At 39.7% G+C, this 16,341-nt stretch overlaps 1 protein-coding gene across 1 annotated transcript; it reads left to right on the top strand.

Moving 5' to 3' along the window:
• Positions 1-2,437: 2,437 nt before the first annotated feature.
• Positions 2,438-15,810, top strand: LOC148842593 (protein JINGUBANG-like). Its single transcript, XM_088956600.1, has 2 exons — positions 2,438-3,121; positions 14,849-15,810. The coding sequence occupies exons 1-2, from the start codon at positions 2,549-2,551 to the stop codon at positions 15,587-15,589; spliced, it is 1,314 nt and encodes a 437-aa protein (XP_088812726.1). The 5' UTR covers positions 2,438-2,548; the 3' UTR covers positions 15,590-15,810.
• The last annotated feature ends 531 nt before the right edge of the window (positions 15,811-16,341 follow it).

The raw sequence follows: 16,341 nt of genomic DNA, 5'->3' as shown, positions 1-16,341 counted from the left end.
CCTCCAACTCAACCCCATTTAATTACACCCACTGAAACGTTCACCCCCACTGGGTCCCATTATGAGGGCATGGGGTGGCAACATGTCTAGGGATTTTGCATTTTGGTAATAAATTAAATAATTAAATGATAAAATCACGGATGTTGGTATTCAGACCAGTTTATGACATATAATGGTTTCAAAATATAGTCCAATGTCCAAATAATAAATTAATAATGAATAAGGATTTACATGCATGCTAGTTAGTCAGTCACTCAGTCTCCTAATTAATTCAAGTACTGAAAGAAGAATTGTTAAATCAAAATGTGATGTTTTGAATAGGAACACTGGTTAAATTCCCCTGTTTTTCAGACAAATAGACCCTTCGTAGGGCAGTGGATACGTTGGTTAAATGTGATCAACAATCAAAGCTGTTGGATGGGAAGATTACAAATATAAATAAAATATATACAGTACAATTATAAGGTTTGGAAATACAACATACCGTACAAAAGTAAGGTTTTATACTATACTTTTGGACTCTGAGCATGCATGGCAATCAATTGAGACAATTCACAGTAGAAAGTAGGTGAAGGACCAAACTAATCCTATTAATTAACCACGTGCTCATTAGGTACTAGTTAGGTGACAATCTATCAATCAATCCCTGCATGTACCAGTAGTAATAGTAGTACAATACATAATTATAAAAGGATAAATAGCTGTGGGGCATACTCTGCTCTGCTCTACTCGACTCAAGTCAGGCACAAAAAATGAAATAGTGGGTTTTAAGTTTTTAAAGCACACCATACTATTTAATGCATTTGTTTATGGTGTGGTGTGGTTTAAAATTCATTATCTCGTCGAGTGGAATACATTATACTCAAAATATCGGCCATACCATTATCTCGGGTTCCCCTCTCCCTATTCAATATTTTTCATGTATCTCTCTATTCATACAATATTTTTTTTTAATTATTTTTCTTGTATCTAATTGATTATATTTATCTTATCATTACAACTGTTATAAAGTAGGAATTTTTACTTTTTATGATTTTACTAATTTTAATAATTCTAGATCATCTTTTTATTAATTATTTATTGTGAATATTAGTTTTCTTATTTGTGTGCTCTATATTTTTATATTACTTTTAATTTTAGTCATTATTAATTTTTGAATTCATCCGATAACTTTTTATTAATTCGTATTAGCTATGGTTAAATTGATTATATTTTAAATTAATTTATATTTTTCTTAAGGAACAAAAAAATATTACTCTTGATTCATGTCATAGATTATCTCACATTATCTAGGATACAAAGAATCAAAACATGGGACTGGATCTAGTAAGCATAACTATGTAAGCATGTTAAATGGTTACTTGATAAATATTTTGACAATTGTCAAAAGTGGGTATTAAACTTTTTCAAGGGTAGGCTGGGGGTATTTTAAAGGACAATTGTCAAAAAAACTTCTAAGTGCTCATTTAACATGCTTATAAGACAATGTCGTGCCTGCCTAATCCGAACTGTCAAAACACATGGTGTGTCATGAGCCACACCACACCCATATAGGTGTAGTGTGGTTCAAGCTACCTATTTTTGTCTACAGTACAAAACATTTACTCTGTTGTGGTGTGGTGTGTATACCATCCAATTTCTTTCTCTTTTTTTTTTTTTTTCTTTTTTCTTTTTTATGGCATACTCCACCCAATTTCACATCCACACTAGAGAACACCCTCTAAATAGCTGATTTGGGTCCATATTTTTCATTGAACATAGCTTAATGATTATACATGTATGACCCATTGTGCTTCACCCTTCCCAAAATGAGAACTTAGTCACTCGAATTTTGTTTTGTGATAAAGACCCCCTAAAGTTCTGGATTCCATCACTTTTCCCCAGCCATTAGAATCTGTCAGTTAGCTTCATAGAGTATTTACTTTCAACATTTCTAAAACCTCAATGAATTGATTAGAAATAGAATTATGGGAACTTTGACCGGTGTTGGGAGTCCTTGTTTAATTAGCTGGAAAAACTGCCATCCAGAGGTTTCGTGGAGGGGTAAGTGTTATTACTCCATCTGAATTGGAATAGTTTATTCTCATAGTCTGTTTAATTAAGATAGGAATGAGAATGAAAATTGAAATCAGCATGAATAGTTTATTCCCATAGTCTGTTTAATTCAAATAGGAATGAGAATAGAAATTAAAATCAGCATAAATGAGATTTCATTCTAAAGGGAGAGGCAGGGAATGGCCATTCCCTCAAATGGGGGAATACCATTCCAGCACGAATGAGAATGGGATTCCGATTTTGCCCAACCAAACATTTGGAATCCGAATAACCCATTCCGATTCTGATTTCAGACCCCTATTCCTGCGAAACCAAACGGGGTCTAAGTACAAGGTATCTATCTGTATTTTACCCGGAGAAAATTATAAATTTGGCCCGACCTGGATCCGGCTTTCAAAGTCAAAAAAAGTCCGGACCTCCCAATCTTTTTATTCCCTTGACTTCTATACCTGCAGGCAATCCCCCTTCTCCTTCTCCTTCTCCAGAGAGAGAGATGGCAACGTTAGAATCTACTCCTTCACTCCCACAAGAATCTAGTAAGATGGGTGGTGGTGGTGGATTGAGAAAAACATTGTTTAGAAGCATTTCTAGTAAGGAGCCTTCCTTCTCGGAGCTAGTCTTCTCTCCTGCTCGCTTAAGCACCAGCGACGTGGATCCACCTATTCCTTCAATATCCCCACCTTCTCCTTTACCTCCTTCCATTGCTACCAAGCATGAAAAGTTCCGATCTACCCACCAGTGCATCTCTTCCATGCTGAAGAAGGACGGCCGGATCCTGTCTATAGCCATCATCAATGGTCTTATCTACACCGGCTCCGAGAGCAACTGCATTCGCATCTGGAAGCTACCTGAATTCACAGAATGCGGTCGACTGCAGACCAAATCTGGCATGGTGTGTGCACTTGCGGTGTCAAGCGATCGGATTTTCGCCGCCTATGCCGACTGCAAGATTCGAGTGTGGCGCCGAATCTGGCATGACAAGCCCTCCCATGTTCGTATTGCAACCATCCCCAAGATCGGAAGCTACGTTCGAAATTACATCACCGGCGGCAAAGACAAGAAAATGGTAATTAAGCTCTCTCTTCCTCTCTCTTTCTCTCACACACACATACACACAACTTTAATTCATGGAAATTATGGGTTTTCGTTCTTTTGATATTTGACTAGCTTCACCACGACACCACATGCTCATAACTTAATTTGATATTTGATAGAACACCCATAGAGGAGAGAATAATCCAAAGCAATTAAGCTAGTTATAGTTTCATTCTTCTTTTCTTATATATATAAAGAATAATAATTGGAGAAAGCCATGGAAAAGGTTCTGATACAACATTCCTCTAGCTAGGTCTTGTAAGTTGTGACGCCTCCATTATTCATTATTCATTGAAGATTAGAATGCTCCGTCCTCTCATCTCTCTCTCTCTGTCAAAGCAGAGAAAAGAGAGGCCGGGTTAGTTGCTTTTTATCGCAAATGTCTTAAGTTAATCTCAGAGACAGGGAGGCTGAACGTGAACGTACGTGTTTTCTGTTGCATTAACTGCAAAGGAAATGAGAGGTATAAATACATTTGGGTGGGTGGGTAACCGACTTACAAGTTGCAACTAATTGGTTGCTACAAGTGCTTTGTAACTAACTGCCACGTGGGTGTAAGCCAAGCCAGCTTTTCTTGTTCTAATTCTATCACCCTCCCCTCAAGTTCGAGCGTGAGAAGACGTAACGCCCAACTTGAGAATAAGGTTTTGAAATGTTGACACCCCTACAGCTTTGGTTGGGAGATCTTCTGGTTGATTGTTGCTATTGATGTGGAAAGTTTTGATCTCGTCACTCTTGAATACTTTTTCGGACAAAATGACAGTCAATATCTATGTACTTTGTGTGTTCATGGAAAACCGGATTGACAACGATATGGAGAGAAACTTGACTATCGCAGTGTAATTCCATGGGTGTTGTGATGTGATTTGTTAGATATGCAAAAACTCATTTAAGCCAAATGAGTTCTGATGTTGTGACCACCATGGCTCGATACTCGGCCTCTGCAGAGGATCACGACACCGTGTGCTGTTTCATGGTCTTCCAAGAGATTGGAAACTGTCCAAGCATTATGATATAACCTGTTGTGGAGTGCTGAGTAAGTGGACAGTTAACCCAGTCGGAATCACAGAAGGCCCATACCACAAAATCATTAGTGGATGGGAGGTGGATTTGAGATATCTAACCACCCGTAAAGTAGCTTGGAGGTGCTCTTCTTGTAGATCTTGCATGAATTGACTGAGTTGATTTACTATGAAGCTAAGATTAGGTCTTGTGGTCGTAAGGTACAGAAGGCGGCCCACCAAACGCCTGTATTGAGTTGGATCTGAGAGGACTGAACTGTCATCATTATTGAAGTGTCGTTGTTGTTCCATGGGAGTTGAACATGGTTTGCATTCGCACATCCCAGTTTTGTTCAAAATGTCAATGATGTGTTTATGCTGACTTAGGAAAGCACCTGAGTTCGAACGAGCCACCTCAATGCCCAAAAAATATGTTAAGGGTCCAAGATCCTTGATGCTGAAACACTCATTGAGGTAAGATTTAAGGGAAGCAATATGGCTTAGATCATTTCTTGTGATGATGAGGTCGTGCACATACACAAGGACTGCAATAAAGGACTTGTCTTGTTTGCTTGTAAATGAATAGTCTGCTACTGATTGGGTAAAGCCTACACCCAAGAGTGTGTGAGTAAATTTTTGGAACCACATCCGTGAAACTTGTTTGAGGCCATATAAGGATTTTTGGAGTTTGCAAACTCGTTGATCCCCATCTTTGGCAAATCCAAGAGGGATGCACATGTAAACATCTTCTTGGAATTCACTGTGGAGGAATGCATTGTTTACATCCAGTTGATGAAGTTCCCAACATTTAGCAATGACCATTGCGATCAGGCAACGAACAATAATAATCTTTGCTACAAGCGTGAGGGTGTCGTGGTAGTCAATCCCCTCGACTTGATAATAACCTTTTGCCACCAAATGGACCTTCTATCTCTCAATGTTGCCATCAACTCATAATTTGATCTTGTAGATCCATTTTGAGCCTATGGCTTTCTTTCCAGGTGGTAAGTCCATAAATGTCCATGTGTTGTTGTGTTCAAGTGCTTCAATTTCAGTTGCCATTGCCTATCGCCATTTGGGATCATTGACAGTCTCAGTAAAGGAAGATGGTTCTACTTCTGAGGAAAGCAAGCACCCGGGCTGCTGACCACGTTAGCAAGAGATGGTGGAAGTTGGTAATCATATGAGCGCAAGCGGGTGGATACTTGTCGAGGTTTATGCAGTCATGGGCTAGGTTGAGTGAGAACTTGGTTATTTTCTTCAATGGTTGTTTCTGGGCTACCAATGGGTGTGCTTGTGATTGGTGGTGCCTCATGCATGTCATGAACCAATGGATCAGGTGATATAGTCGAATCATGGTCGGATGCAGGCAATGGTACGACAGGAGTGGATAATGTTGGGTATGAAGTCTGAAATGGGAATTTATTTCCATAAAATATGACATCCTACGAGGTAAAAATGAGACCAGTGTCTATATCAAACACACGATACCCTTTTTGAGCAAATGGATACCCAACAAACACACAACGTGTTGCCCTGTTGGATAATTTGTCATGAGGTTTGGGCTGTACTTTTGTATAACAGAGACAACCAAACACTCGCATGTGGTTGTAACTTGGGATTTGTTGCAGTAGCACTTCTGATGTTGATTTACTTGAAAGAAACGGCATTGGTAGCTGATTAATGATATATGTGGTTGTGAGCAGACATACACCCCAGAATGTGATAGGTAGTAAAGATTGGAATCGTAATGCACGGGTGACTTCTAACAGGTGACGGCGTTTGTGCTCTGCAACACCATTTTGTTGAGGGCTTGCTATGTAAGAATGTTGCTGGATTATGCCCTATTTAGCAAAGTAATTGAGGAGAGGAACAGAGAAAAATTACTTGCCATTATCCGATTGAATTTGTCGAACGGAATGGCCATATTTCCTTTTTACCATAGCACAAAAGGATATGAGATGATGAACAACTTCAGATTTAAATTTCAAAAGATAAGTCCAAGTACAACTGGTATGATCATCAACAATGGTAAGAAAATAATGTGCGCCCGTGTGTGATGGAGTCTTGTACCCTCCCCATAAATCGTAATGTACCAGATCAAAGGGTTGAGCAGCCCGAGACTATTGAACCGGAAATGGTACTCTAGACTTTTTGGCCCAGTGGCATGCATTGCAGTAGCTGGTTTAAGGAAGGGTTAGAATCTCTCAGATGAGGGAAAGGCATTGTGAAGAGGCATGTCCAAGTCGTCTGTGCCAAAGCTCTTGGTCCTTATTCGAGATTGTAGTGAGTGCAACAAAACTATCTATAGATCCAATATTGGTAAAGTAATATAGCCCATCCACAAGTTTACACATCCTAATCACGGTCCGAGAGGCAAGGTCTTGGAGAACACAGAATGAAGGAAAGAACAGAACAACACATTGTAGCTCCTTTGTAAGTTTGCTAATAGAGAGTAAATTGTAATGGAATTTTGGGACATATGTAAAACATGATTGATGACCAGTTTCGGTCCAAGATTCACAGTTCCATAATGAGACGCAGTTGTAATAGTCCCATTTGGAAGATGAAGTGGTTTGGAAGATTGCAGCTGAGCGCGATTAGATAATGATGCAGTAGAAGCCATATGGTCAGAAACACCACTATCTAGGATGCATCCAATGAAAATATTGGAGTGGTTACCAGAAAGGTTTACATGTGCAGTTGATTCATGGTTCTCTCTACTCAATAGGCCCATTAGTTGGTTATATTGCTAGATGCTCAACCCAGCAATAGGTGATTTGTCATCATTGATATTTGCATTGGCACATAAACTCGGTTGGAGGGTCTTGCCAGACTTTGTAGAACGATTTGATCTACCTTTCTCCCATCCGGCAGGGTAAGCCACAAGCTTGTAGCATTGTTCCCTTGTGTGCCTAAATTTTTTGCAATGATCGTGTAGAGAAGATGGGCCGAATGGCCCATAGGCTGTTTATCCTTTTTTATTTTTTATCTTCTTTGCTGTAATGAGCCTTAATCTGGGCTTTATTCTTTCTTATGTTATGTTTTTTTAATTTTCTACCCAACTAGGAGCTTCTCTGTAAATTACTAAAGTTTAACTTGATGAAATAGAATTAAGGGAGTAAGAGAAGAGATTATGTTAGAAAATCTCTCTCTGAACCCAAGTTGCCACCACCTTCTTCTTCTTCTTCTTCTCTCCTCTTGAACTCTGATTTCGGTTACTTTCTTTTGAATTTTTGTAACTTTCTAAACAGTCATTCTTGTTAAAAGGTTGTTTTTCTTCTTGGTATTAGAGTAGGCTCGTTTTTTTCCCTTTTTTCACCTTTTTTTTCCCATACACAATGTGTATGGAGAACTTAATCATATGAAGTTAAAGAAACCTATTTCAGCCTAGTTGTTAGAGGTTTCTGGAGAGAAGGGGATTGGTTTTGTCGTCCTCTTGATAGATTCAAGTGTGTTGCCCAAAAACCCTAATTTTCTGGAGAAATCTGATTGTGGGCCCCATAGGGAGTTTGACCAATCCACTCATTCTTTTTCCTGAAGATCGAATCAAGTGGATTGGTGTTCTGTGAAGTTTACAAGGAGTGGCTGAGTTTTCTCTGTTTCTCCTAGCTTTTGGGTGTGATGCAAGTTATTGGCACGACTACATAAAGGCTGGCTCACAACACAGTTTTTGTTTTGTTTTCATTTGTTGTTATTCAAAGTTATTTGAAGTCATTTTTGAAGCATTTAAGAAGATGGACTCTTCAGACTTTGAAAACAAGCATGTTGTTGAATCCGGACAAGTTCTAGGAGCTTCTGTAGACTGTCTACTGATTGTGACAACAATTAAGATGGATGGAACTAATTATTTGGCTTCGTTACAATTAGTAAAAATTCATATTTGTAGTAGATGCAAATGGGGTTTTATCTCTAAGAGCAAAAAGGCTTCTCCAGAAAATGATCCATCATATGAAAAGTGGATGCAAGAAAATTATACTGTTATTGGATGGCTTGTAAACTCAATGCAACCACAGATTAGTCAGCACTATTTGTGGATGAATTCAGCAAATGAAATTTGGGATAGTGTTGTTGAAACATATTCTCAAAAGTTAAATGTGGATAGGGTTTACAAGTTGAGAAGTGATGTGAAGAATTTGAGACAGGGGGAGAAACCATTAGCTGTATACTTCTCAACACTGAAATCTTTATTGCAAGAAATAGATTTGATAGAAGCTATAGCCCGGGACACCACTAAGGATGCTGAGACATGCAGAAAACTTGTTAAGAGAAATAGGGTGTTTGAGTTATTGACATGGTTCAATCTAGAGTACGACATTACAAAGCAAAATATTTTATCCATGGATAATGTCTCACTGTCTCAAGCATATGCCTTGGTAAGTAGTGAAGAAAGCAGAAGACTTGTCCAGGTCCAAGGGGCTGGTCTAAATGATCACTTTGCTAATATGAGAGTGAAACCCAAGGGAGTTGCATGGACTCCAAGTAGCTCAGGGAAGAAAGAGATTATCTGAGTACTGTAAAAAGTCAAAACACACTAAAGACAAGTGCTGAAAATTGCATCCTGAGCTCCTACCACTTCGGTTTTAGAAGTAGTATGATAATATAAGGGTAGAGAGTGCCAATGTTGCTGTTGGTCCAGATAGTGACGGATACCAAACTGAAGAGATGATGGGTAGTGAGTGGTTAACAACTATGAAGGCAGAATATTAGAAGCTTGGGAGGATGATCATTCACCTAGAGGGTGTGACCTCTTCTTCCAACCCTCTAGGAAATTCAACCTCTTATGCATTTGCTCATTCAGGTATACGAGCTTTTGCCAATCATACAACCATTTTAGGTAATCGTAGGATCCCTTGGATTATTGATTCTGGTGCTTCTATTCCTATGACCAACCTTTCTACTTTGTTTGTTTCATATGATTTATTTCCTGGACGTGACAAAATCACCATAGCCGATGGTTTTCTTACTCCTATCTCCAGCAAGGGAACTATCAAGGCTACAGACTCCTTGGTTCTTCCTTCTGCTCTTTATGTACCTAAACTAAATACAAATTATTATCTGTAAGTAGCCTAACTAAGTCATTAAACTGTTGTATAACCTTCTTCCCTTTCTACCATGTTTTTTAGGATTTGGAGTCTCAAAACGTGATTGAGAGTGGTCGTGAGGCAAATGAAATATATCTGTTGGATACTCCTAGACAGTGCTATGAACAACCTAGAAAAGCTTCTTTTGGGTCTACATCTACAGAGTCCATCAGTCGAGTCATGTTATGTCATTTTTGTTTGAGCCATCTTTCTTTTTCTGCCTTAAGTCATTTATTCACAAAATTGTTTAAGGGAATTAATTTGTCTATTCTTCATTGTGAGTCTTGTGAAATGTCAAAACATTGTAGAAACAATTATACTCTGAGTAATAAAAGATATTCTTCTCCTTTTAATATTGTGCACTCTGATGTGTGGGGGCCTTACTACTTACCTTCTATGGGTGGCTACAAATATTTTATCTTGTTCATTGATGACTTTTCTCGATTCACTTGGATATTTTTAATGAAGTCCCGTAATGAATTTTCCAAACTTGTGAGGCAATTCTATGAATTTGTCCTAAACAAATATTTTATCTTGTTCATTGATGACTTTTCTCGATTCACTTGGATATTTTTGATGAAGTCCCGTGATGAATTTCCCAAACTTGTAAGGCAATTCCATGAATTTGTCCTAACCCAGTTTGATACCATAATTAAAATTTTCAGATCCGACAATGCAAAAGAATATTTTGAAAAAAACCTGACCTACTATCTCATTGATTTAGGGGTTATTCATCAAAGCTTTTGTGTTAGGACTCCAGAACAAAATGAAGTTGCTGAAAGAAAAAATAGACATATTGTTGAAGTTGTAAGGAGTATTCTATTTGCCTCACATGTCCCTACAAAATTTTGGGGTGATGTTGTTCTCATTGCTACCTACTTTATAAACCGTATGCCATCCAGGGTTTTACGGTTTAAGTCTCCCTTCAGTCGTCTTCATCTGGACATGGATCCTTTTCCTATTCCTCTTTGCATCTTTGGATGCACTTGTTATGTACATATCCCAAGTGTCTAGAGACATAAATTTGAACCAAATTCCCACAAGTGTATCTTTCTTGGTTATTCCCCCACACAGAAGGGTTACTGTTGTTTTAATCCGAAGACTGACACTCAGTATGTCTTAATGGATGTCACATTTGATGAGCTTTCTTCCTTTTATGGTTCTTCTCTAGAGAGACATTGTCCAAAGAGGGAGGATTTGTCACACGTGTTTTCTCTTCCTCTTCCTGTCCCAGTTAAGTCTTTTGTTGAGTCTCTTCTTCCTTCAAATGAGTCAATGGAGGATCAGTCACTTCACTCTCATTTCAGTATTCCTATTCCTCCTCCTTTACCTCATCGCCCTCTTTTTAATCCTAGGTTGTACCAATGACAGAGAACCAGACATGAGTAGATTGTTTCCCCTCCAACACATGAGCCTCATGCACTTCTAGTTACAGATGAGACAACGGGTACTGTTACAGTTCCTTTGGAACCATCCTTCCCAAACCTTGATATCTCCATTGTTATTAGGAAAGGAAAAAGGAAGTGTACTGCACATTGCATTTTCAAACACCTTTCTTATAGTTTGCTCTCTCCTTCATCTTTTTCCTACCTTTCTTCTGTTGCTTCTAACCCAATTCTTAGGTTTGTGTCAGAATCTCTTACTACTCCAGAATGGAGGGATGCTATGAGAACAAAAATTAATGCCCTGTATAAGAATGACACTTGGGAGTGGTTGATTTGTTTGAAGGGAAGGATCCAGTAAGCTGTAAGTGGGTTTTTATTATCAAATATCATGCTGATGGCACCATTGAAAGGTACAAGGATAGGCTGGTTGCAAAAGGCTATACGTAGACATATGGGATTGATTATTTGGAGACCTTTGCCCCTGTTGCCAAGATGACTTCTGTAAGAGTTCTGCTATCTTTGGTTGCACACTCAGACTGGCCACTTTATCAACTGGATGTAAAGATGCATTTCTGAATGGAGAGTTACATGAGGAGGCCTATATGTCTCTTCCTCCAAGAATGTATGAAACAGATATGAAAGGAAAGGTCTGCATGCTAAAGAAATCTCTTTATGGACTCAAACAGTCCCCCGGAGTATGGTTTAAAAGGTTTAGGGCTGCCCTTGTTAGCTTTGGCTATGTACAGACACAATTTGATCATACCCTCTTTGTGAAGAGGAGAGGATCCTTGGCCGTTTACCTGATTGTGTATGTTGATGATATTGTTGTGACTGGTAATGATGTCTCATGGATTAACGATCTCAAATCTTTCCTTCATACAGAGTTTGAGATCAAAGCTCTAGGGGAATTGAGATACTTTCTTGGCGTAGAAGTTGCTAGATCCAAGGATGGGATCCTTATCTCTCAGAGAAAGTATGTTCTTGATTTGCTCTCTGAAATAGGGAAGATGGGTGCTAGACCAGTTGTTACTCCTATCGATATGAGCCATAAACTCTCTGCTTCAGATGGAATATTATTAGAAGATAAGGGAGTCTTTCAAAGACTATTTGGAAAACTTCTTTATCTATGCATGACTCGGTCAGACATTGCATATGCTATCAGTTGCATTAATCAGTTCATGCATGCTCCTAGGTATACTCACATGGTAGCAGTAGAGCAGATTCTGTGTTATTTGAAGGGCTCCCCTGGAAAGGGAATTCTATTTGCTAAGCATGGCCATATGAAACTTGAAGCTTACACAGATGCCGATTGGGTCGAAAAACATTGATGATAGAAGATCTACCTCTGGGTACTGTAGCTTGGTGGCAGGTAATATTGTCTCTTGGAGAAGCAAGAAACAATCAGTTGTTGCTCGATCTTCAATGGAAGCAGAATACAGAGCTATGACTCATGGAGTTTCTGAACTATTGTGGCTTAGATCCTTGATGGAGGAATTGGGTATTGAGCATGATAAGCCAATGATGTTATACTACGATAGTTAAACCGCCATCAACATTGCTCACAACCCAGTGCAACATGGCAGGCCTAAGCATATTGAAGTTGACAGACACTTCAACCGAGAAAGAGTGGCTTCTAGAGAAGTGTGTCTACCTTTCATCACCTCTAAATGATGGATAGCTGATTTCCTCACCAAGGGCATTCCCAAGGCTAAACTTTAGCATGATACTGGCAAGCCTAGCATGATTGACATCTATGCTCAGCTTGAGGGGGAGTGTAGAGAAGATGGGCCCAATGACCCATATGCTGTTTATCCTTTTTTTATCTTTTATGTTCTTTGCTGTAATGGACCTTAATCTGAGCTTTATTCATTCTTATGTTATGTCTTTTTAATTTTCTACCCAAGTAGGGGCTTCTCTATAAATTACTAAAGTTTAACTTAATGAAATAGAATTAAGGGAGTAAGAGAAGAGATTATGTTAGAAAATCTCTCTCTCTGAACCCAAGTTGCCGCCACCTTCTTTTTCTTCTTCTCTCCTCTTGAACTCGGATTTCTGCTACTTTCTTTTGAATTTTTGTAACTTTCTAAACACTCATTCTTCTCAAAAGGTTGTTTTTCTTCTGATTGCAAACGTACTTAGAACGATTGCGATTCTCGGATTCTTGAGGGTTGGATCTTGATACATTGTTCAATGCAGCAGTTTCAGGGTTGGGCGGTCCTCGAAGGGAGATAGAGATTTGGTGCCATTCTTCTTGGATCACAAGAGAATATGCCTTGTTCAAACTCGGTAGTGGATCCAATCCTAGAATGTTCGATTGGAAGATGTTGAAAGATTCATTCAAACCCATCAAGAATTGGTGGAGTTTTTCTTTCTCACGGTCTGCAATGAATTGTTTCAAAGCTTCGCAGGTATACTGAGGCAGATCGGTGAGGCTTTCGAGTTCATCCCATAACCTTTTGAGTCTAGTGAAACAACCGGCTATGGTTAGGTCTCCTTGCTGTAGCATTGCCAAGTCCCGTTTCAGCTGATGGATCCGTGGGATGTTGCTCTGTGCAAATCTCTCCTCTAACTCTTTCTAGATCTCAGAAGCCGAGTCAATGAAGGCTACACTCTCATGGAGTTCTTTCCCCAAAGAATTAAACAACCAAGAAACCACCATTGAGTTACCTTTAACCAAAGCATCCTCGTCTGGTGATGTTCTTGCTGGCTGTGGCATAGATCCGTCCACGAACCGGTATTTGTTCTTGGCTCTTAGTGCATTTCTCATGGCTTGCTGCCATGTCGGGTAATTATCTCCGGTCAAGGGAAAGGATACAAGGATGCCCCCTGGGTTAACGGATGGGTGTAGGTAGTAAGGAGAGCTTGGATCAGATTCTATGGCCGTATTGGAAGCAAGGCAGGTTTTGATAATGATGAGAACAAAGGGGATGAACTGGGAGGGAATTACAGGTTGCTTCAGCTGAAAAAGGTAGTAGCAACGGAAGGGATTATAGGCTCTGATACCATGTAAAAACAGAGGTAGGATTCGTAGCCTTATTGCAAATGTTGTAAATTCATCGTAGAGACAGGGAGGCTGAACATACTTATTTTCTCTTACATTAATTAATAAAGAAATGAGGTATAAATGCATTTGGGTCGATGGATAACCGAGTTACAAATTGCAACTGATTGGCCCAAGTGGGACAAACTGCCACGTGAGTGTAAGCCAAGCCCGCTGTCCTTATTCTAATTCTAACACTCTCTCTCTCTAGTGCGCAGGGACATAAGTCGTCCCAGTTTTTTTCAATTGAAAAATGCCCCGAATACGTACTTCGCCGGTTACGAGGCTTAGCGCTGGCGCTGCAGACAGTTTCCTTTTTTATCCGAATTCAATCCATTGAATATGGATCCACCCTTATATGATCTGATTAATTTTAATGATATGCAACAATTCAATATCCAAATTCAGTTCAATTAAAGAATGAAATTTGGATCTGGGTATATTGGTTCTAATCCGTTTACAGCCGTGTTTTTTTTCCTAGGGCGTCATAGTTCATAGTCACAAGTAGAGACTAGAGAGAAACCTTCCCAAAATTTACAAGATTTGCTCATCAAATTTTGATCGTTAATGATTATTTATTGAACCTTAGCTAGACCTGGCCAACTGTAAATACTCCTCTCCCAGCAGTATACAAGTTGTTGGCCTCATTAAACTTTCAACTGCCTCAACCATTTCCTTAATGTTGTATGTATCTTCGCACTGCAGATTTATGATAGTAAATTCCATTTATTTCTGCTATACGGAATGACAAGTTCAAACCCCAAGAAATGAAATTTCTGGGATATAACTTAGCCATCTTACTAATTAATAAAGGTCGATTGAAGCTAAACCTGACGGAATTTTTTTAAGCTACGAGTATCCAAGAAGCCCGGATGGTCTGGGCTGGTTTTTAGCCCAATGCTTGAGTCATAGACCAGTACATAGATGGCTTCTTATTGTAAGGCAATTAGCAACACAATTTGGGGACAGAGATGGGTTTAGGGGCCTTAATTAGAGAGAGAGCTATTAAATATTAATTAATAAAGTAGAACAAGCTGAAACCTCAAGTGGGCGTGTCCCAAGGACCAACAGATTGGGATGGCTACCGACCTATTAAGTTAGGTTATGGTTCAATCAAATTAATCAAATCAAATGCTTGAGATAAGTAATTAACCAGTAACCATTTGTTTATAATTATATATCAAACAGATGAAGCATTTGGGTGCCATATCATCGCTTGCGGTGAATGCATCCGATGACCTCTTGTACTCAGCTTCTATTGACAAGACAGTGAAGGTATGGAGGATTTCTGATCTCAAATGCATCGAAACCATCGAAGCACATTCCGAACCCATCAACGCTGTGGCAGTAGGAGATGACGGTGTCCTCTACACCGCCTCGGATGATGCAACCATCAGAGTGTGGCGACGGAATTTCTGTAGCAGCGATCGACCACACTCCCTAACCGTAACCCTCCCAGCCAAGAACTCCCCGGTGAAGGCACTGGCTCTGACCGCAGATGGTGGGGTGCTGTATGGTGGGTGCACAGATGGGTATATCCACTACTGGCTCAAAGGCTGGCTGTCGGGCCAACTACAATATGGAGGGGCCCTCAGCGGGCATAGCCACGCTGTGATGTGTCTGAGCAGCGTGGCCAATTATGTGGTGAGTGGCTCGGCAGACTCGACCAGCAGGGTTTGGATGAGAGAGAGAGATGGTCAGCACACATGTCTAACTGTGTTGCAAGGTCATAGAGGGCCTGTTAAGTGCGTCAGCGCATTCGCTAGTGATCGTGGAGGAGGAGGTGGAGCTGGGGATTGTGAGGATCGTTGCACCGTCTGCACTGGGAGCCTTGATGGAGTCCTCAAGCTGTGGCAGGTCACTTGTATTACCTCCACCAATGTGGCTCGGAATTCCAAGCAATCTGGCCACGATTACTTTGACATCTAAGCACAATGTACTTGTGTCCGTCCACGTCTAGCCCGGCCTCGGCCTATAACAATGTTTTCCGTTTTTACTTGTACCCAATTTTATTTATTACTTTGTTCTAACACCAATAGACATATATACGTTTGTTAATTTGTTGTATACACTCTATAGTTAGCTTAGTTGGTAAAACCATGTAAGTATTATATGTATTCATACTAGAAAAGTGCGTTTGAATCTTCAAATCGGTTCATCTGTTCATCCATTCAGCATTCACCACTAAAACAAGGCTTGGATGCTAAAATTACATAGATGTTTAAGCCCCAGATGTTAAAGATACGTATCTGCAAAGACAGGCATTTTGGATTTTGCTTTAGGAAATAAAATTGGGTTCCCACTTCCCAGCAGTAGAGAACCAAGATCCTCCTAGATGGGTCAAGTTTGTTCTGTTGGGTTTTATTTTTCTATTGGAGTTGTAAGAAGCCTGTTGTGAAGTTCCGGTCTACTGGGCCTGAATTGTTGTAGGCCCAATTGATTTTCCTTGGGCTGTCAGCTGTCTGGGGTTAGGTTTCTGTTGGTTGAACCCTAGATGGGGCTATGAGCCCCAGAAGTTCACAAGTTTCTCATGCTTTTGAGGACCAGGGAACAGACCCTTAGATGATTCTTGAGGCTTTCCAATTGGTATACAAGTGATGAAACGACGGTAGAATATGTAGTACTGAAGATAACCACAGAAGGTATACAACTTTCTCTTTATAACATATAATAAGCAGACA

This window comes from Nelumbo lutea, chromosome 8 (genome assembly GCF_056320005.1).
Source record: "Nelumbo lutea isolate HS-2025 chromosome 8, American lotus-T2T, whole genome shotgun sequence".
In the NCBI taxonomy this organism is placed as follows: Eukaryota; Viridiplantae; Streptophyta; class Magnoliopsida; order Proteales; family Nelumbonaceae; genus Nelumbo; species Nelumbo lutea.
Note: the sequence above shows the minus strand (reverse complement) of the source record. Positions and strands in the feature narration are given on the sequence as shown.

What these genes read in the sequence shown, in the direction of transcription:
- LOC148842593 (XM_088956600.1), top strand. Translation starts at nt 2,549, where the DNA reads ATGGCAACGTTAGAATCTACTCCTTCACTCCCACAAGAATCTAGTAAG. An exon ending in GCGGCAAAGACAAGAAAATG is followed by an intron (nt 3,122 to 14,848) that starts GTAATTAAGCTC and finishes TATATCAAACAG; the next exon opens with ATGAAGCATTTGGGTGCCAT.